This window comes from Delphinus delphis, chromosome 16, assembly GCF_949987515.2.
Source record: "Delphinus delphis chromosome 16, mDelDel1.2, whole genome shotgun sequence".
NCBI lineage: Eukaryota > Metazoa > Chordata > Mammalia > Artiodactyla > Delphinidae > Delphinus > Delphinus delphis.
Window position 1 is genome coordinate 69,830,637 of NC_082698.1, and position 23,137 is coordinate 69,853,773.

Here is a 23,137-nt window from a genome sequence, read left to right on the forward strand (position 1 = left end):
ATAGATCATAAATCATTATAAAAAGGCACGTGTATATTACATTTACTTTTCTGCTAATGTAAGGTAGAATATAAGAATGGTAAACCTCCATAACTTACTTTTATAATGAATATATAGACACATAGTTTCTAGCACAGCTGTTACCCAGCGTGCAGGTCCACAATAAAGACGGAAAGGTTACATTTCTTTTACACCCACTCAGGAGAAATAAATCTGAGAATTTTATTTTGAGATGAACATAGTAAAACATAATTACAAGAAAAATTAATGTTGTCCACACTTTTGAATCTTAACTTAATTGAAACAACTTATTCAAGAGTATTTTTATTATTATTCTGAATGCCTAATGGCTTTATTTAACGTGTCCTTCCTAAAACAGATTAGATCCAGTTAGAATTTTGAGTGATCTGTCTTTATGCTAACAGGTTTTTATATATCCTAACTAAAATGAAAATACAGCATTTTTCTAGTTTCCTGATTTTTGAAAGGGCATGATAATCATCTTAAGAGATCATTTTTATATAAGCAACTCTTATTTCTTAATCAAAATTTTCAAAGTTAAAATCATTTTTGAGAACCACTACTCCTTACGTTTTTTTCTACTTCCTGCTAGGTAATTATATTTCAGTTAATTTTTACCTTTCAACTGTATTAAATACTGGATGTTTTTATTTAATATTTAAAATGAGAGAATTTATACAAACCTTTGCTGTAAATAGAGATTTCAGTTATTGACCATCTAGTGAAGTAGTATAGTATTTAATAGCCTACAGATCTTAGCTTAATATCTGTTCATAGAGATTTATATTTAAAATAGAGTACTTTTATGCCTAGACTTAGACTTTGAAATCATGGGAAGTGCTAGGATTTTATAGCTTCTTTAAGATAATGCTTTATAAATTCACTTACTTTTCAAATCAAAAAATGTGTTAATATCTGTTGAAAATTAAATATACATCTTCACATTTATGTTTTAAACTAGCGTGCCTTTTTCCGTCTTTCTTAGGCCAATGGAAGCATTGTTGTGAAGAACTTATGAAAATTGAGAGTATGTCACCACGGAAACCACCTTTGTTCTTGACAAAAGAGGCAACCTCAGTCTACCATGATATGAGTAAGTGGGGTTTGTCTTTTCTAAGCTGCAGGGTAACAAAAACAACATTGTCCTGACTCAAGCAGCTTATTCTGTTGACATTAAAATGCTAAAATTTTCAGGGCACAGTCAAAATGAATGAAAAAAGACTATGATTATAGTCTAAGGAACTCATGTTTAATAGATGAATTAATACAAAATTAATGAATACACATTTTTCATAGTTTGAATGCTTAAGATCAAACAAAAATGTTAAGGCTTCAAAATGAATAAGGGTGCACTGAAAATAAATATTAGCTAAGTAGCTGATGAAAATTCTGAAATGTAAACTTGAGATTCTAAAATATAATTATGTTCAGTAATTTTTTTCCATATTTTATTAAATTTGTTTTAAAGTAGCATTGATAAATGAATATTAATAAATGGACCCTTTCATCTCAGGCCAAAAAATTGGTTAAGTTTAATACTTTGGAAAATTTAAAATTTCTAGACTCATTAATATTCCATTTTCCCACACTTTGAAGGTTATTTGTCTTTGTGGGATTGCCTCAGTGAATAGTGTTGTGAATAAGCACAAGTCAGAGCTAAATTCTGGTGTATTTTTCCACCAGTGTCCCTGCACTTACATATACCTTAAAATGTTGGATTTAAAATGAAACATTTGAGTTTACACATTTGAATATATCATGTAATAGACGTTTATCTGTGTTCTATTTTTCCCAAGGATCATAACCAAAGTGGTATTAAGGCTTCACTCTGTTTCCATGGGTTTTTTGTTTTGGATTTTTCCCCTATTACAGAGACCGCTGGTCTACAGGAAAGAATACTAATCCAGTTACATTTTCCCAGTTTACATATCAGGGTTTTATAAAAGGGAATCCACTCTTACCTAGAAGTCAGAATAGATTTTAAATCCAAGAAAAGATATTTTATAGATACTTAACCTGTAGAATTCAAAAAAATTCTGATGTAGCTCCACTCCTTTGAAAGCTGGATTTTACACATTTGTTTAGGAATATCTTTAAGTGTGTGTGTGTGTGTGTGTGCAGTGCACAGTACATGATCTCCTTATTTTTTTTTTTATTTATTTTTTTGCGGTACGCGGGCCTCTCACTGTTGTGGCCTCTCCCATTGCGGAGCACAGGCTCCGGACGCTCAGGCTCAGCGGCCATGGCTCACGGACCCAGCCGCTCCGCGGCATGTGGGATCTTCCCGGACCAGGGCACAAACCCGCATCCCCTGCATCGGCAGGCGGACTCTCAACCACTGTGCCACCAGGGAAGCCCGATCTCCTTATTTTTTGGTTCCATTAGTTTGGTTATTTTTACAAGTAAACACATTAAAAAAAAAAAAAACACTTGCTTATCCTAGTCTGTTTTTGATAACTATTTTTAGATAACATTGTAATAACTTTCTTGGGCAAAGCATATACTGCTTTTGAATTTTTTTCCATGTATTTTTTCTTAAAATTATTACAGGCATTGATTCACCTATAAAACTTGAAAGTTTAACTGATATAATACAAAAAAAAATTGAACAGACAAATGGAGAGTTCCTTATTGGTCAGCATGAAGAATCCTCACCACCTCCTTGGGCCACACTCTTTGATGGTAATCACCAAGTTGTCATCAAGAAAAAGGTATTATCTCCTGCAAGCAAGCAGTTACATGATGGGAAAGGGAAAAAGAGACGAGCTCCCCTTCCTCCTTCTGGTAAAGCTGCATTCAGCTTAAAAACACAGAGCAACACAGATCAATTGGTTAAGGACAACTGGGAAAAGACAAGTGTATCTCAGACCTCACCTTTGGATACCAAATTATCGACCCTAATGCATCACTTACAGAAACCAATGGCTGCTCCTCGAAAACTTCTTCCTGCCAGGAAAACTAGTTTAACTGATGGTGAGCACACAGACACTAAAACCAATTTTGAAGCCAAGCCAGTGCCAGCTCCACGGCAGAAATCTATCAAAGACATTTTGGACCCTAGATCATGGTTGCAGGCACACGTGTAGAAAACCCTTGATGTCTAAGACATTTAACAAAATCTGTAACTGTGAGGCTTAATTCAGAAGCACTATAGATGTAGTAATATGTAATTATGTAGGTAAATATGACAGTGATTTACATCAATAATTAATAAGCTATTAGTTGTAAAAAAATGTTTTATAATGAAGAAATGGATTTCTCTAGCAGAGTGCAGGAGGCAGTTTCTAGACAATATCCCAATTATTGGAAGGGTTAATTTATTCCTAAGTTAGTACCAGGCAGTGAACAAGCACTAGGCAGAAGAAAGCATTAAAATTTCTTCGGGGAGGGATTGTCTAGTAATTTAAAATGTGTTAAATAAGAGCCATATTCTCACTGTGAGGATTTTAATACTAATGGAATGTTTCAAAAGTTTTATTCAAACCACAAATTATAAAATCCACCCAAGAAAATTTCTTCTTAGCATTCTGGAATTCTCATCTAATGGTCCACTGGCTCTCATCTATTGTTTAACTCACTACTTAACTCAGTGACCTTTCAGATTCCTGAGATACATTTTTGAATATTAAATTCTTCATTTTTAAAGGGAATATGTAATGTGCTGTTCAAAGTTGTTTCCTTGATGAGCCCTGAAATCCTGTTGACATTAACTCTCATAAGTAAAGCAAAACATTTTTTAGTTTAAGAAACAGGTAGATGAAATATACTTTACTTCCACTTTTCTATGCATGGTACTAATTTCTATTGTGACATTGGCATTTGGGGAAGTGAGTAGTTGATTAACACCTTAAGATTCATTCAGTACTTATTTAAAAAGCAGATGGCCGATTCAAAATATCAGAAAAGTTGGCCATGATAATAATTTTCAGAATTAATCCATCTAAAAAATTTTAATTAGATTTCCTTTTTCTATTTAGGGTTCATGTCTGCTACTGATATTTGTCATTAAAAGTCATACTCTTTCAATAATGACATTGGAATCATTTCCATAGGAGGTAATTTCCATAGCAACTAATCATAGTGACACAAACAAGATTATGAAATCAAGTGATGAATAAATAGCAACAGAATGAATACCTCAAAGGAACAAAAAAATCCATTTTCTTAATAATTATGCTTCTTATAAACAACAGCTAGACAATCTTAAAAAATCTAATCAGAATTTCCAAGTAAAATAAAACAGTTTCCTTAAGGTGTCAGCAACAGCACTAAAAATCTCAATTCACACTGAACCCTAAATGTCATTGCAACAAATGAAAATATAAGAATTAAACTACTGCCCTGTGTATAATCTCTAGAGATCTTTTTAAAGCTTGTAAGAACTCTATTTGGATCAGAACTACATTATTTTAAAGTAAAATGAACACTTGACAAAAAATAACATTAATTTAAATGGAGCCTTTCATTATTTTTAGATAGCAGAGTCTTTTTTCATTTATGTAGAATGATGTAACTGCCAGGTTACTTTTGTGTTTACCCAGGACTCCTAGTAAGAATTGGGACTCAAGGGAGTAATGATACAAAAGGTCTCTTGTGACTGGCGACACCAGGATAGACATAGCATTTGATGAGAAGGAAATCCTATATGCTTGCCTGATAGAATTTAGAGACAATCAAGTGTATGAAAACCTAAAAAGGTAGGATTAATTTGTTTTTTCTAACTAGAAGGCTCTCGTAAATCTCAGTTGTGATTGCCGATTCAGTAAATGACATTAAAAATCTAATGGATATTATTTTTGTTTATTTTTTAAACCTCACTAATGTTTTTGACAGCATTTTAACCGTCGTTGCCACTAAATTATTGAGCTAGAAGATGCTGCAGGAAAAATTGTTTCTGAAACTGGCATCTAAGCATTCTTGTATTTTTGGTTTTTTTTAGTTAAAGCCTTCCTTAGAACAAACCAGTGTTAAAACTTCTAAATTATATGCTTGTCATTTCTCCTTATGCATATTACATCAAGAAGGATTTAAGTTGTACAGGAAACAGAATTTGTTCTTAGAGAAATTACCTAGCAGTTGTGCCCTTAGGGGGCACTTTGAAACAAGCCTGAAGCCCATCTTCCTAGAAACATTTAGGCGAAGGCTGACCAAGGACCACCTCCCCCCAGAATTATTTAGGCTGTTTCTGGGGTCCCATCTTAACTGTATGTTACAAAGCCTTTAAAATCCGACTGTAGTCTTCAGCTGTACTTCTTTTGACATGGTACTCACTAGATGTTAGTTCTCCCCACTCTCCACTCCCCTCGAAAGGTATAATAAAAAGTTAAGGATCCTTCCCTCCTTCCTTCCCTCCCTTCTCCCTTCCTTCCACAGTTAAACAAAAATCTAAAAATACTGAGTTAAACACTTTGTCAAGGAGTTTGTCAAATGAACTGTTTGTTTTCTCATTTCCTAAACCGGAAGTTTATGACAGAGAAAAATATACCATGTAATAAAAACATTTCAGCTTTTTATGAGCTGGCTTTTTACATTCCTTGTTTGTCCTTTTCATTTGTTTCTTGATATATGAAGACTAATAAACTTGAAACAAGGAGTTAGCTGTCAGATCTTGATAATAATGTTATAATTGGAGATACATAATAGAAAGAATAGGTATTTTATTATAATTCAGATGATCTGATAATAATAGCTTAGAAAATTACATTTCAAGCTCTGGGATATAAATTACTTAAAACATCATTAAGATAGTATTTTAATTGCTACAAAGTAATGAGCTTTTTATTTAAACATCTTGCAAGGACAAAGAAAGCATTTTGTTACTATAAATGCACACCTCCTAAGGTAAACAGTCTTTAAAAATATCAGACATGCCAACTCGTGGTTAGTTTTGTTAAATCCTCCCTAATTGTCTGCAGTGCCCCCCTGACTTCTTTTAAATGGACGTGCATGTATGTGGAAAACTAAATCCATTTATTATAAATGCCTTATCTTTACCCTTTAGGTTCCTACTAAATGTATTTTACCGGGTACTGTTTATTAAAATGGAAGCTTCCTTGATTTAGAGACAGTTCATGTAAGGTAGGTAAGCAGTCAAGTATTTCTTTAGGCTTATGTTCAGCTCCTCAGCCACCTACTGAGAAGTTAATTAATTCAGTACAAAATGAAATTATAGGGCAGTTTGGTGCAGTTTATGTTAAATGCCATTTGAATGTAATCACCTGTGTTACCTTGAACGAGGAACAACCATACTAGATAGAGATAGAATGCTGCACCATGAGCAAGAGAAGTGCTTTGGCAGGAAAAATATCGGGCCCTGTGGTTAGAATTTATCAAAACTCATTGTCTTTTTAAAGAGTGAATTATTGAGCAGTAATTAAACTTTAACTGATGACCATTTATATTCTCATAGTTGTCTTTGGTGTTCTATTAGTCTTAAACTATAATGTAGATAGAGTTGACTTTTTGCATTTACATTTCAAAGACATTACTATTTGTAAATGTTTACATGTTTATGTGTAACTGCTTCATTGCTAATAATAGTTATAATTAAAATGGTTTATTCTGTATCATGCATATTCTAAGTTAATACTAGAAAAGTGTTACCTTTGATTTTTTTTTTTTTTTTTTTTTTTTTTTTTTTTTGCGATACGCGGGCCCCTCACTGCTGTGGCCTTTCCCGTTGCGGAGCACAGGCTCCGGACGCACAGGCTCAGCGGCCATGGCTCACGGGCCCAGCCGCTCGGCGGCATGTGGGATCTGCCCAGACCGGGGCACAAACCCGTGTCCCCTGCATCGGCAGGCGGACTCTCAACCACTGCGTCACCAGGGAAGCCCCTTTGAATTTTTAAGAGACGAGACTTCAGTTGAAAATATGGTCAGATATGTTATTTTCTATGACATACTTATATCATTGGCATTGTTTATAATTTTTATTTTTAATTAAATGCGGGTCAAGCTTCTGGATTAGAAAGTATTATATCATGGATACATATATATATTTGTTTAAGTATTAGAGATTGATAAGGAAGCCAAGGTCATGTGATGAAAACTTCTATATTTTAGAAGAAGTGATTCATGAAAGCATTTTCTAGATTTTTCCTTTAGGTACCCCCTCTGGGCTATAGACTGGTAGAAGTAAACAGTGTTGTGAAATCAGGTTAAACAGAGAAAGACATACTACCCGGCAGCTGGTACTAATATTCACAGGCCTTGGTATAACTTACATTTATTACAATGTTGTACATAATCCTCTTACACTGTATTCTTCTGAAAATCCATTGAAGTATCCTTAGTTTTTAGGTTAGTGGTGCATAATTTCCCCAGAGCTTAAGTTACTCTGATAATAAATTAGGGACCTAGGATACTCAGTTGCTGTTAGCCACAAGGAGACTCATTTTAATGCACCTCCCTCAGTACTTAATTTATTCCCATGGAGCACCTCAGGGAAGAGGGAGAGAAATGAGCAATCCTGGCTCAAATATATTATTTCAGCATTTTACTTCTAAATCTGTAATGTGACCAGAAATATTTAACATTCCTTTTTAGAAGAAACATCCCTTTCTCTAAGGAGAGAGGACTGCTAATCAATGTGCTCACAGAAGCAAAATACCTTAAGTTTCCAATAACATAAATTTAACTATTAAAGAAATATTAACATTTTTATTTATCTCAAGATAGGAAAAAATACCAATCCTGGCATGTTTGATAGGCAAAGTCATTCCAAATCTTGGTAAAATTGTGTTTTAAATTGCAGCAATTTGCTTTGAGAGATGTGGTAATCTCTTAATGTAACTACTAAAGGAGAGATAGATTGAAAAGATCTTATATATACATAATTATGCTGTATCATAAACATGTTGCAAGATATCCAAATAGATCATTTTGCTGAAAATGAATACTTTTCTGAGTGTTGTATCAAGATATATTTTATTTTTGTTTACTCAAAAGAAGACAATTTTTTGTGTGTGTGAATGGATATATTTTTGTTGAATTTAGCCAACTGAGAAACATATTTTCAACTTAATTAGTTGCAGCAATTTTAATTTTACCTTAAAGGGGAGAAAAAGTATCAAGAGTTATCCATCTATTCACCTTAAGTATTAAAACATATGTTTTATATTTATTACATATAAAAGTAGAAGTGTATACATACATATACATACATGTACCCTGTCAAATCTTCAATCCGGATATTTTCAATTAATTTTAAAAGATTCCTTTAAAATGTGCTGCCAGTGCTAGCAGAGTCAAAGTCCAAACCTCTTTCCACAGTTCGCAGGAAACATCACAACCCAGCTTCAACTGCCATACCCTTCTAGGCGCTTTCCTCTTATGGCTCTCATCTTTTGGACGTTGCCTCAACAATCTGTGCTGTTTCTACTTGCTCTTCATTTCTTATGCTGTCCTCTCTTTGCCTAGAATATCTTTTCTGCTCCTCTTCTTCATGCATTCTCCTCTCAACCCACAGTCAACAAATTTTATTCATTCTTCAAAATGGTAGCACCACTAAATTCACAAAGACTTTGTACCCTCCTCAACCTCTCCATCTAGGTGAAGTTATAGTCCTTCCTCGTGCTTTATATGTACCTCTATTTATAGCCTGAAGTCCTTGTTTGTATTTTTGTATTCCCCTATGTATTAATTTTATGAATTTGTTGCTCCTGCGTAACAAATTACCATCAACTTAGAACAACACCCTTTCATTATCTCACATTTCTTTGGAATAGAAGTCTGGATGGGCTTCAATGGGTTCTCTGCTTAGGATCCCACAAGGCTTATATCACCGTGTCAGCCAGGCTAGGCTCTAATCTGGAGGCTCTGGGAAAATCCGCTTCCAGTCTTTTTTAGGTTGTCAGCAAAATTCAGTTTCTCATGCTTGTTCATTGGCCAAGGGTCACTCTCCTAGAGACCACCCTCCAGTCCTTGTATGTGGCCCCCTCAATCTTCAAAGCCAGTAATAGCTCATTAAACCTGACACATCCAAATTCTCCTTAAGGAGGATTCGAATCTGTCTGACTTTTCTATCCACAATCAACTGGAGAAAACTGCCTTTTAAGGGCTCATGTGATTAGATGTAGCCCACAAGGATAATCTCCCTTTTGATTAATTCAAGGTCCACTGATTAGTAACCTTAATTACATCTGGAAAAATCTCTTTTGACTATAATGTAACATAGTCATAGGCATGATATCATATTCATAGGACAGGAGATCTTGGGGGCCATTTAAAAATTCTGCCACCTACCGCAAGTTAGATTTTTCAAGGGCAGGGAGCGTGTGTTATTTGACTTTTAACCCTGTCATAATAGTAATGAGGGAGGATTATTGTGTATTTATTATGTGTAAGGTATTGTGCTAAACACATGAATTAACTCATTTAATCCTTAAAATAGTCCTCCTAGTAACCCCACTAAACAGATGTAATGTAGGAGACTTGCCCTGGGTCACACTGCGTGGTAGTTAAGAGTGTGATTTCTGGAATTAGACCTTGATTAAATTCTAGCTCTGCCATGACCTAGCTGTGCGATGGTGCTGGGTTTTTTTTTAACCTCATCTAAGTTTGGGGGTTTTTTTGGTGTTTTTTTTTTTTACATCTTTAAGCTAGAAATAGTACTTACCTCACAGGATAGTTGCGATTACTCAAAAAGATAACGCATGTAACACATAGCCCAGGGCCTTCAATTGTTTTTATGGCCTGACATGTAGCATGAAACAAATGTGTGGTATGTGTACATACATACATGTATATCCTTAAAAGAAATTATAACCCTTGTCCCATTTTTATTTTTTGCTTGATGAGAACATACTGGAATTACAGTACATAAGAATTTAAGAGATACTTAAGATATGTCCATATACTCACTGTCCTAATATAAGAACCCTATGTTATGCACTCCTGGGGTTTATAAGATTAAGAAGAATACTTGGGCTTCCCTGGTGGCGCAGTGGTTGAGAGTCCGCCTGCCGATGCAGGGGACACAGGTTCGTGCCCCGGTCCGGGAGGATCCCACGTGCCGCGGAGCGGCTGGGCCCATGAGCCAAGGCCGCTGAGCCTGCGCGTCCGGAGCCTGTGCTCCGCAACGGGAGAGGCCACAACAGTGAGAGGCCCGCGTACCGCAAAAAAAAAAAAAAGAAGAAGAAGAAGAAGAAGAATACTTATTCCGGAGAAGTTCACATTGTAGTTGTTGGGATCAACTGTATTAGAGAATATTGATATGGATTACTGCTTAAACTTGACTCCTGTATATATAACATAGATATATCTGTATACAGACATTTAAAACAATCCCTACCTACCATCAGTGAACTTAAAAAATTAGTTGAAAAGGTTAAATAATACATAAAATAACAGTGGGCAATATGAAAAAAACAGTCAGTGTAACACAATTAAGCATCTGATTTTAAGTGCTGTGAGAGATCTGTGAGGGGTATGAGAACTTTTACACAGCAATTTTTCGACAAGAGCAAAAGGCCTTGTATCTTTTTACTACTAAAATGATGAATTAAGCAGTGCAAAATTAAATACTATGAATATCTTTGCTGTGAGAACAAGTCATAATAGGAAGATTTTTCAAATCTAGGGGAAATAAGTGAAATAGAAGTCAATTTATCCAACAGGCTCCTGGAGGAGTTTAATTTTATACCATTCAAATTTAAGGGAGATTAGTTGTCATGGAAGTCTGTGGAAAGGAATGGATTGGATAGGCAGTTAGCCTATTGTTAAGAATCAACAAGAAGATTAGCATGGCTGAAGTAAAAGTGGCAGTAGGGGAAAGGTAGGGTATATTGGACCACATGCAGGACCTTAATGCCAGTTCAAAAAAATAAGTTAAACTAAGTAGGACAACAGGACTAGAGTTGGCAGAGTTAGTGGAAAGAGCACGCAGCTTATGAATTGGGAGAATTGGATTCTAGTCCCTGGTTTACAATTAACTAGCCATCTTGCCTTGGGTAAGCTATTATTTACCAGTTCAACTTCATTATCAGTAGAACCACTGAAATGGCTGTTGGTGTTTGTCTCGAGCTCATCTAGAGAGCCCTAGGTTCTTGAGTTGATGACCTTAGAGTCTGCAACCAGTGGGGGTGATGCCAAGTGAGTGAGTCTCTGGGGCTCCCTCTCCTAAACCTCCTGAATCAGCTAGAGCAGCTCCAAGTTGATCTGTTTAATTTTAAACCCCATGAGGTAGTATTATAATAGCCACCGTTTTACAGATGAGCAGTTTGAGGCACAGAACAGTTAAGTAACTTGCCCAAGGTCTCATGGTGAATGAGACAGGATTTGAAAGTAATCAGTCATCATCCAAAGTGAGTGATCAACCTCCTCATTGTACTACAACCTCTAATAAACGTGAAATAACAAAAAAACATTGAAAGCAAGTTTTGCCAGCCTAGCCTGAAAACTGTTTTTCCCTAGTGATGTGATCACTTGGAGTATCTCTTTGTATTAAAGCCCCCCATGAAAATCGGTTTCATTCACAGTTACATCCAGCCTGTACTATTCCGGGCATCATGTCTGGCCCTGGAAGGTATTTGGGAGGGGAGGTTTGGGTATATGTAAACCTGACTCTACTAGCAGGCCGTGGAGAGCATTATAATAGAAATATGAAAGGGAGGAAAAGATAAATTCCATCCAGGAACATCTGGGAGGATGGGTATTTGAGCCAGGCTTGAAGTATGAGTTGGTTTTTATTAATTACATTTCTTTTTGGTAAAAAAGCAACAGGTGATAACTTAAGCAAAAGCAACAATAGCAAAACTGGTGGGGGACTTTATTGAAAGGCTATTAGAATCATCCAGAGGAATGAAGGGGGCCTAAGGAAGGTTGGACAGGACAAGTCAGGGTCCTCAGCAACATAAAGATTGAAAGAATAAAGTTTTATTCTCCTAGAGTAGTGACTACATCAACATATTAAAACTTTTTAATATTGGGGTGAAAACATGAATCACAGAACTTAACATCTAGAACTGTGGTTCTAAATCAGGAGTAATTTGTGTTCACCATGGACTCTTTGGCAGTGTCTGGAGACATTTTTGATTGCCCCGACGGAGGTTCAGAGTGCTGCTCGAATCTGGTAGGAAGAGACCAGGGATGCTGCTAAGTCTTGTAGGATTGGGCTCTGCAGATATGGGAAAGGGCATTCCGAACAGGGAACAGAAAGAACAGTGGAGCAGGAGGATCACCGTGGTTTAAAATATGTCCACAGATTCTTTCACACTTCTTCCAACGTAGAACGTAATTCTCCTCCCGTTGAATTGGGACTTAGGGATTCACTTCTAATGAATAGAGTATGGTGGAAATGATGCCGTGTGACTTGTGAGGCTAAGATATGAAGGAGAGTTTATACCTAAGCACTCTGTCTTGGATCACTGACTTTGAGGGAAGCCAGCAACTACACTCCCATCAGTCCTGGAAGAGACCCATGTGGAGAGAAACTGAGACCTCTGCCCCACAACCAGCACCAACTTTCGAATGAGCACTCAGAAGCGGATCCACAAACCTAGGCATGATGGCAGCCTCTGGAGAAATTCCAAGCCAGAACCACCAAGCTAAACACCTCCTAAATTCTTGACCTGCAGAAATTGATAATAAGATAATAAATATTTATTATAATTATTTTTTAACATCTTTATTGGAGTATAATTGCTTTACAATGGTGTGTTAGTTTCTGCTTTATAACAAAGTGAATCAGCTATACATATGCATACATCCCAATGTCTCCTCCCTCTTGCATCTCCCTCCCACCCTCCCTATCCCACCCCTCTAGGTGGTCACAAAGCAGCGAGCTGATCTCCCTGTGCTATGCGGCTGCTTCCCACTAGCTATCTGTTTTACATTTGGTAGTGTGTATATGTCCAAGCCACTCTCTCACTTCATCCCAGCTTCCCCTTCCCCTTCCCCGTGTCCTCAAGTCCATTCTCTACATCTGCGTCTTTATTCCTGTCCTGCCCTTACGTTCTCTGGAACCTTTTTTTTTTTTTTTAGATTCCATATATATATGTGTTAGCATATGGTATTTGTTTTTCTCTTTCTGACTTGCTTCACTCTGTATAACAGACTCTAGGTCCATCCACCTCACTACAAATAACTCAATTTCGTTTCTTTTTATGGCTGAGTAAAAATAGTCCATTGTATATATGTGCCACATTTTCTTTATCCATTCATCCGATGATGGATACTTAGGTTGCTTCCGTGTCTTGGCTATTGTAAATAGAACTGCAATGAACACTGTGGTACATGACTCTTTTTGAATTATGGTTTTCTCAGGGTATAAGCCCGGTAGTGGGATTGCTGGGTCGTATGGTAGTTCTATTTTTAAATTTTTAAGGAACCTCCATAGTGGCTGTGTCAATTTACATTCCCACCAACAGTGCAAGAGGGTTCCCTTTTCTCCACACCCTCTCCAGCATTTATTGTTGTTTGTAGATTTTTGATGATGGCCATTCTGACGGGTGTGAGGTGATACCTAATTGTAGTTTTGATTTGCATTTCTCTAATGATTAGTGATGTTGAGCATCCTTTCATGTGTTTGTTGGCAATCTGTATATCTTCTTTGGAGAAATGTCTATTTAGGTCTTCTGCCCATTTTCGGATTGGGTTTGTTTTTTTGATACTGAGCTTCATGAGCTGCTTGTAAATTTAGGAGATTAATCCTTTGTCAGGTGCTTCATTTGCAAATATGTTCTCCCATTCTGAGGGTTGTCTTTTCGTCTTGTTTATGGTTTCCTTTGCTGTGCAAAAGCTTTGAAGTTTCATTAGGTCCCATTTGTTTATTTTTGCTTTTATTTCCATTTCTCTAGGAGGTGGATCAAAAAGGATCTTGCTGTGATTTATGTCATAGAGTGTTCTGCCTATGTTTTCCTCTAAGAGTTTTATAGTGTCTGGCTTTACATTTAGGTCTTTCATCCATTTTGAGTTTATTTTTGTGTATGGTGTTAGGGAGTGTTCTAATTTCATTCTTTTACATGTAGCTGTCCAGTTTTCCCAGCACCACTTATTGAAGAGGGTGTCTTTTCTCCATTGTGAATTCTCGCCTTCTTTATCAAAAATAACATGACCATAGGTGCGTGGGTTTATCTCTGGGCTTTCTATCCTGTTCCATTGATCTCTATTTCTGTTTTTGTGCCAGTACCATGCAGTCTGGTTTACTGTAGCTTTGTAGTATAGTCTGAAGTCTGGGAGCCTGATTCCTCCATCTCCATTTTTCTTTCTCAAGATTGCTTTGGCTATTTGGGGTCTTTTGTGTTTCCATAGAAATTGTGAAATTTTTTGTTCTAGTTCTGTGAAAAATGCCATTGTTTGATAGGGATTGCATTGAATCTGTAGATTGCTTTGGGTAGTATAGTCATTTTCACAATGTTGATTCTTCCAATCCAAGAACATGGTATATCTCTCCATCTGTTTGTATCATCTGTAATTTCTTTCATCACTTTCTTACAGTTTTCTACATACAGGTCTTTTGTCTCCTTAGGTAGGTTTATTCCTAGGTATTTGATTCTTTTTGTTGCAATGGTAAATGAGAGTGTTTCCTTAATTTCTCTTAGATTTTCCATCATTAGTGTATAGGAATGCAAGAGATTTCTGTGCATTAATTTTGTATCCTGCTACTTTACCAAATTCATTGATTAGCTCTAGTAGTTTTCTGGTAGCATCTTTAGGATTCTCTACGTATAGTATCATGTCATTTGCAGACAGAGACAGCTTTACTTCTTCTTTTCTGATTAGGATTCCTTTTATTTCTTTTTCTTCTCTGATTGCTGTTGCTAAAACTTCCAAAACTATGTTGAATAATAGTTGTGAGAGTTGGCAACCTTGTCTTGTTCCTGATCTTAGAGGAAATGGTTTCAGTTTTTCACAATTGAGAACGATGTGGGCTGTGGGTTTGTCATATATGGCCTTTATTATGCTGTGGTAAGTTCCCTCTATGCCTACTTTCTGGAGGGTTTTTATCATAAATGGGTGTTGAACTTTGTGAAAAGCGTTTTCTTCATCTACTGAGATGATCATATGTTTTTTCTCCTTCAGTTGGTTAATATGTTGTATCACAGTGATTGATTTGCATATATTGAAGAATCCTTGCATTCCTGGGATAAACCCCACTTGATCCTGGTGCTGTTGGATTCTGTTTGCTAGTATTTTGTTGAGGATTTTTGCATCTATGTTCATCAGTGATACTGGCCTGTAGTTTTCTTTCTTTGTGACGTCTTTGTTTGGTTTTGGTATCAGGGTGATGGTGGCCTCGTAGAATGAGTTTGGGAGTGTTCCTCCCTCTGCTATATTTTGGAAGAGTTTGAGAAGGATGGTGTTAGCTCTTCTCTAAATGTTTGATAGAATTCGCCTGTGAAGCCATCTGGTCCTGAGCTTTTGTTTGTTGTAAGATTTTGAATCACAGTTGTAATTTCAGTGCTTGTGATTGGTCTGTTTATATTTTCTATTTCTTCCTGGTTCAGTTGTGGAAGGTTGTGCTTTTCTAAGAATTTGTTCATTTCTTCCAGGTTGTCCATTTTATTGGCATATAGTTGCTTGTAGTAATCTCTCATGATCTGGCTAATGGTTTATCAATTTTGTTTATCTTCTCAAAGAACCAGCTTTTAGTTTTATTGATCTTTGCTATTGTTTTCTTCATTTCTTTTTCATTTATTTCTGATTTGATCTTTATGATTTCTTTCCTTCTGCTAACTTTGGGGTTCTTTTGTTCTTCTTTCTCTAATTGCTTTAGGTGTAAGGTTAGGTTGTTTATTTGAGATGTTTCTTGTTTCTTGAGGTAGGATTGTATTGCTATAAACTTCCCTCTGAGAACTGCTTTTGGTGAGTCCCATAGGTTTTGGGTCATCGTGTTTTCATTGTCATTTGTTTCTAGGCATTTTTTGATTTCCTCTTTGATTTTTTCAGTGATCTCTTGGTTATTTAGTAGCATATTGTTTAGCCTCCATATGTTTGTATGTTTTACAGATTTTTTCCTGTAATTGATATCTAGTCTCATAGCATTGTGGTCAGAACAGATACTTGATATGATTTCAATTTTCTTAAATTTACCAAGGCTTTATTTGTGACCCAAGATATGATCTATTCTGGAGAATGTTCCATGAGCACTTGAGAAGTGTATTCTGTTATTTTTGGATGTAATGTCCTATAAATATCAATTAAATCCATCTTGTTTAATGTATCATTTAAAGCTTGTGTTTCCTTATTTATTTTCATTTTGGATGATCTGTCCATTGGTGAAAGTGGGGTGTTAAAGTCCCCTACTATGATTGTGTTACTATTGATTTCCCCTTTTATGACTGTTAGCATTTGCCTTATGTATTGAGGTGCTCCTATGTTGGGTGCATAAATATTTACAATTGTTATATCTTCTTCTTGGATTGATCCCTTGATCATTATGTAGTGTCCTTCTTTGTCTCTTGTAATAGTCTTTATTTTAAAGTCTATTTCGTCTGCTATGAGAATTACTACTCCAGCTTTCTTTTGATTTCCAGTTGCATGGAATATCTTTTTCCATCCCCTCACTTTCAATCTGTATGCGTCCCTATGTCTGAAGTGGGTCTCCTGTGGACAGCGTATATATGGGTCTTGTTTTTGTATCCATTCAGCCAGTCTATGTCTTTTGGTTGGAGCATTTAATCCATTTACATTTAAGGTAGTTATTGATATGTATGTTTCTATTACCATTTTCTTAATTGTTTTGGGTTTGTTATTATAGGCCTTTTCCTTCTCTTGTGGTTCCTGCCTAGAGAAGTTCCTTTAGCATTTGTTGTAAAGCTAGTTTGGTGGTGCTGAATTCTCTTAGCTTTTGCTTGTCTGTAAAGGTTTTGATTTCTCTGTCGAATCTGACTGAGATCCTTTCTGGGTAGAGTAATCTTGGTTGTAGGTTTTTCCCTTTCATCACTTTAAGTATGTCCTGCCACTCCCTTCTGGCTTGCAGAGTTTCTGCTGAGAGATCAGCTGTTAACCTTATGGGGATTCCCTTGTATGATATTTGCTGCTTTTCCCTTGCTGCTTTTAATGTTTTTCCTTTGTATTTAATTTTTGATAGTTTGATTAATATGTGTCTTGGCATGTTTCTCCTTGGATTTATCCTGTATGGGACTCTGTGCACTTCCTGGACTTGATTGACTGTTTCCTTTCCTGTGTTAGGGAAGTTTTCTACTATAATCTCTTCAAATATTTTCTCAGACCCTTTCTTTTTCTCTTCTGGGACCCCTACAATTCTAATGTTGGTGCATTTAATGTTGTCCCAGAGGTCTCTGAGACTGTCCTCAATTCTTTTCATTCTTTTTTCTTTATTCTGCTCTGTGGTAGTTATTTCCACTATTTAATCTTCCAGGTCACTCATCTGTTCTTCTGCCTCAGTTATTCTGCTATTGATTCCTTCTAGAGAATTTTTAATTTCATTTATTGTGTTGTTCATCATTGTTTGTTTGCTCTTTAGTTCTTCTAGGTCCTTGTTAAACGTTTCTTGTATTTTCTCCATTCTATTTCCAAGATTTTGGATTACGTTTACTATCATTACTCTGAATTCGTTTTCAGGTAGACTGCCTATTTCCTCTTCATTTGTTAGGTCTGGTGGGTTATTACCTTGCTTCTTCATCTGCTGTGTGTTTCTCTGTCTTCTCATTTTCTTAACTTACTGTGTTTGGGGTCTCCTTTTCACAGGCTCTAAGTTCATAGTTCCCGTTGTTTTTGGTGTCTGCCCCCAGTGGGTAAGGTGGGTTCAGTGGGTTGTGTCGGCTTCCTGGTGGAGGGCACTGGTGCCTGTGTTCTGGTGGATGAGGCTGGATCTTGTCTTTCTCGTGAGCAGGACCATGTCCCTTGGTGTTTTGGGGGTGTCTGTGACCTTATTATGAATTGAGGCAGCCTCTCTGCTAGTGGGTGGGGTTGTGTTCCTGTCTTGCTCATTGTTTGGCATAGGGTGTCCAGCATTGTAGCTTGCTGGTTGTTGAGTTGAGCTGGGTTTAGCGTTGAGATGGAGATCTCTGAGAGAGCTTTCGCCGTTTGATATTACGTGGAGCCGGGAGGTCTCTGGTGGACCAGTGTCCTGAACTCAGCTCTCCCACCTCAGAGGCACAGGCCTGACACCGAAGTGGGCCACCAAGACCCTGTCAGCCACACGGCTCAGCAGAAAAGGGAGGAAGGAGGGAGGAAGGAAGCAAGGAAGGAAGGAAGGAAAAATTAATAAAATAAAAAAGGGCTTCCCTGGTGGCACAGTGGTTGAGAGTCCGCCTGCCGATGCAGGGGACGCGGGTTCGTGCCCCGGTCCGGGAGGATCCCACATGCCACGGAGCGGCTGGGCCCGTGAGCCATGGCCGCTGAGCCTGCGCGTCCGGAGCCTGTGCTCCGCAATGGGAGAGGCCACAACAGTGAGAGGACCACGTACCACAAAAAAAAAAAAAAAAAAAAAATTAAAAAAAAATAAAATAAATTATTAAAAATTAAAAAAAATTGAAAAGTAATTTAAAGAAAAGAAAGAAGAGATCAACCAAACCAAAGAAACAAATCCACCAGTGATAACAAGCGCTAAAAAACTATACCAAAAAAACAGGCGGAACCCTAGGAGAAATGGTAAAAGCAAAGCTATACAGACAAAATCACAAGAAAGTCCATCGCCTCAATTTGGGATGATTCATTGTCTATTCATGTATTCCACAGATGCAGGGTACATCAAGTTGATTGTGGAGATTTAATCCACTGCTCTTGAGGCCACTGGGAGAGATTTCTGTTTCTCTTCTTTGTTTGCACAGCTCCAGGGGTTCGGCTTTGGATTGGCCCCGCCTCTGCGTGTAGGTCGCCTGAGGGCATCTGTTCCCGCTCAGACAGGACGGGGTTAAAGGAGCAGCTGATTCGGGGGCTCTGGCTCACTCAGGCCAGGGGGAGGGAGGGGTACAGAAGAATGTGGGGTGAGCCTGCGGCAGCAGAGGCCAGCATGATGTTGCAACAGCCTGTGGCGCGCCATGTGTTCTCCTGGGGAAGTTGTCCCTAGATCCCGGGACCCTGGCAGTGGTGGGCTGCACAGGCTCCCCGGAAGCGGGGTATGGATAGTGACCTGTGCTCGCACACAGGCTTCCTGGTGGCTGTAGCAGCAGCCACCTTAGCGTTTCATGCCAGTGTCTGGTGTCCGCGCTCACAGCCACGGCTCGTGCCCGTCTCTGGAGCTCCTTTAAGCAGCGCTCTTAATCCCCTCTCCTCGCGCACCAGGAAACAAAGAGGGAAGAAAAAGTCTCTTGCCTCTTCGGCAGATCCAGACGTTTTCCCGGACTCCCTCCCGGCTAGGCGTGGCGCACTAACCCCTGCAGGCTGTGTTCACGCCGCCAACCCCAGTCCTCTCCCTGCGCTCCGACCGAAGCCCGAGCCTCAGCTCCCAGCCCCGCCTGCCCCGGTGGGTGAGCAGACAACCCTCTCGGGCTGGTGAGTGCTGGTAAGCGCCAATCCTCTTTGCGGCAATCTCTCCGCTGTTCCCTCCACACCTCTGTTGCTGCGCTCTCCTCCGCAGCTCCGAAGCTTACCCCCACTCCCACCACCACCCCCTCTCCCCGTCTCCGCCAGTGAAGGGGCTTCCTAGTGTGTGGAAACCTTTCCTCCTTCACAGCTCCCTCCCACTGGTGCAGGTCCCGTCCCTATTCTTTTGTCTCTGTTTATTCTGTTTTCTTTTGCCCTACCCAGGTACGTGGGGAAGTTTCTTGCCTTTTGGGAAGTCTGAGGTCTTCTGACAGCCTTCAGTAGGTGTTCTGTAGGAGTTGTTCCACGTGTAGATGTATTTCTGATGTATTTGTGGGGAGGAAGGTGATCTCCGTGTGTTACTCTTCCGCCATCTTTAAAGTCTCTCAAATGTTTATTATTTTAACCAGTAGGTTTTGGGCTATTGGTTTCCATGGCAGTATATATTTTTAAAAAGCATAAAAATATAGGGTATGCCAAGGGCTTGAAATGGTTTAATTGTGTATGGTTGGGAATTAGTGAGAAATAAGGTTGACTAGGCAGGTGAACTCAGGTCATGGAAGGCCTTGAATGTCAGGCTGAAGAATTTACCTTTTGTTTGGTAGCTGAAGAAGTCTGCCATATGGGCGTGGTATATCCAGATCACATCTGGCTTATTCTCTGTTAGAGTAGCAAGGGAAGAAGTAACTACAGTTAGTATTGGGGTTCATGCACATCATTAAATTGTCTCTAGAAGAAAAACAACCTATAAATGTCAGCACTACATGTTAAGTTCATGGAGGGCAGGGGCCATTTTATCTGTCATGCTTTGTCAGTATAAAGGTACTGAGAAGATCAAGTCTCCCCTGACTTTATAAAAAATTTTTTGAAGAAGAGAGAAACCTCTCACAGGTGTCCAGGTCACTAATGTGACACCATTGAGTTGATTTTTCTTACCTGCCAGCCTTTTTGCAAGGGTAGGGTGACACATTAAATTGCTTCCACCTGCAGCATCTTAGCATGACTGGGTTTATCAAGTTCTCTTTTCAGTAGGCAAGAAGGAAGGAGAGGCCTGAAGGGCTGTGAAGAGTGACACAGAGGGGTGAACAGATTGAAGGGAGGAAACATTCAGGGGCCCAGAGCAAACCTCATTGGCATGCGTCCACACCAAGGGGTTTGAGTGGATTCCATGATTCCTCCTCCCTGCTGGGGGAAAGTCAACTGTGTATTTGGTTTGGTTTGGGTGGGGTTTTGTTTGCTTGTTTTTATCATTTGTAATACCAAAAGTGTTTTTTAAATAGTCAATTATGAGAGCCGAGCTGTTATCATCCCAAAATCAATCACTCAGGGTTTCTCAGGGAAATTAGAATAGCATGCCCGGTATACTTCAACACCTTTACTATGTCATGTAGCAAACATCCCAAGAAATTAAATTCAGTAAAAATTTGGAGATATGATTACACTTGAGATGGATTTCAACCCAAATCAATTGCTAAAATAAAAAACTGAGACTGGAGAACTCAGAAAGTATAGGACTAAATGTACCACAAGTCTTATCAACTCCAGTGTAAATAGTCTGTTTAATTTTCTGCCGTGAACTTCCTGGGAAGCAGTTGATAACATGTTCTGTTTATATATTATTTTGGGGACGAAAACAACATGTATTCAGCCAAAACTTTGCTAATCGCCGTCATAGGTAGACCTCTGCTCATTGCCTGGGCGTGTGAAGATGAGGATGAAGGCTAGTCTGTCCTCACAGAGTGTATCGATTAGTTGGATTGATTCATGCGGTTTAGTTCCAGTGTCAGAAAAAAAACAAGTATTTTTCTGATCAGTAACCAGCATTGAAATGACAACAGTACAATGGTTTACTTTTGTTTCAGCAGCAGAGCCCTGTTTCCAAATAAAATTTTATGTAGGCCTTTTAATACGTAAAACAGGTCAAAGTGGAACTAGTCTGGAGTGGGAAGGGAGTGAGGAGCTTCCTATCCTATCCTACCTCGTCACCCATTTCACCTCCTAGCAGTCCCAGAATCTTCTCTGTAGGACCTTGGGGTTTCCCAGAACAGTTTGAAAACTGCTGATCTAGTGCATTGCTTGAGTCTTGGTGAAGTATTGCTGGACATTCAGTTTAGAAGCTGATGAGCTATAGATTAACTCTTCTTTCTTTTTGCAGTTAATTGGCCTTTTAGAACCTTACATTTTGACTGCTCAGTACTGGATTACTCAGTAGGCAAAAATAAGCAATGCTCAATCCAACAAAACACACACACACACACACACACACACACACACACACACACAGAAGAAAGAGACCAGACTTTTTAATAAGAAAAAAAGAAACTATATTAATTCCATCACAAGTATAATATATATATTTTATGGGTTGGTATAGTATTGTTTTTTAATTATATAGGGTGGAGGGAAGAGGGCACCAAAATTTTCAGTGCTTGAAGTCTTCCAAAGGCTTCCTTCCCCACTCGGTAGCCGTCAACTGATTCCTGGGGCCATGAATCAAGGAGAGAACATAGCTCCTTAAACCACACAGGTCCTTCTCTGTCGGGGCTGGTAGCCACATTCCCTGTTGTACCAATGCCCATTCCAGTTAGCAGACAGAGGAATGCAAAGATGTTCACTGTGCCCTGTCTGCCTCCATGGTTGCAAAGTCTCGTATTTGTCCCCTTCAAGTCAAGAACAGTTTCCCTCATCAATTCTGTTTCTCGTAAATCACTCACTTAACTTGTCCTTTAAGCAAAACTTTACATGGATTTGTAGGGAGGAACCTTTTGGGGAACTTCTCAATATCTAGATGCATTAAGTAGAAACTTTCACTGAATTATAAAATATTTCCCCAATGTAAAATAAAACAAGCACAAAATAAAAGTTTATATGTTAAGAATAGGTGAGAGTGAGATCCCCTAGGCAGGGCAGTCAGGCATGGAGGGGAGAAAAGCAAAGGTGTGATGGTCCAGCTCCCTCCTGTGGTTAGTCACGTTTTACATTCTCCTTCCATTGCAGTGCTAAAAGTGCACCACCCTGGGTTCCAGTCCCAAAGGTGCTGCCTTCACCGACCCGCTTTAGGTCAACACCTAACTCTGCTAAGCCTCAGACCGTGTAAAATGGTAATAATAGAACCTTCCTCAGAGTGTCGTTGCAAGCATTCAATGAGAAATTGTAAAGCTATCTGTAAAGTTCCAGGAAAATAGTAAGTGTCCAATAAATGTTAGCTACTAAGGCTATTAGTATGGCAGCCACTGAGGTGGTGCTGAGCGCGAACAATACCTGATACACTGTTTAGGAAACAACACAGCTTGGGGTGGCTGCAAGGTGAGGAGCCACTGGTCAGGTACCATGGCTTCTCTTGTTAGGTTCACCTGGACTCCTCCTTGAAAACCAGCCCAAGAGCTCGTCCTTTGAAGTCTCACTACAGTTTGAAAGTGAGGCAAGTCTTTACCAAAAGCATTTTTTTTAATTGAAGTATAGTTGATTTACAATGTTGTATTAATTTCTGCTATATAGCAAAGTGATTCATTTATAAACATATAAATTCGTTGTTATATTCTTTTCCATTATGGTTTATCCTGGGATATTGAATATAGTTCCCTGTGCTCTACTGTAAGACCTTGTTGTTTATCTATTCTATATATAATAGTTTGTATCTGCTAATCCCAAACTCCCAATTCATCCCTCCTCCACCCTCTCTCCC

The 23,137-nt window shown here is 38.4% G+C and overlaps 1 protein-coding gene across 1 annotated transcript in view; it reads left to right on the forward strand.

The window, feature by feature from the left end:
* The window catches only part of RTKN2 (rhotekin 2), a 77,839-nt gene extending 74,177 nt beyond the window's left edge, over positions 1-3,662 (forward strand). The window contains exons 11-12 of the mRNA XM_060033765.2: positions 1,007-1,114; positions 2,572-3,662. Of these exons, the coding sequence (XP_059889748.1) occupies positions 1,007-1,114; positions 2,572-3,107 (644 nt within the window). The 3' untranslated portion in view covers positions 3,108-3,662. The remainder of the gene's footprint in view (positions 1-1,006; positions 1,115-2,571) is intronic.
* Positions 3,663-23,137: the final 19,475 nt, after the last annotated feature.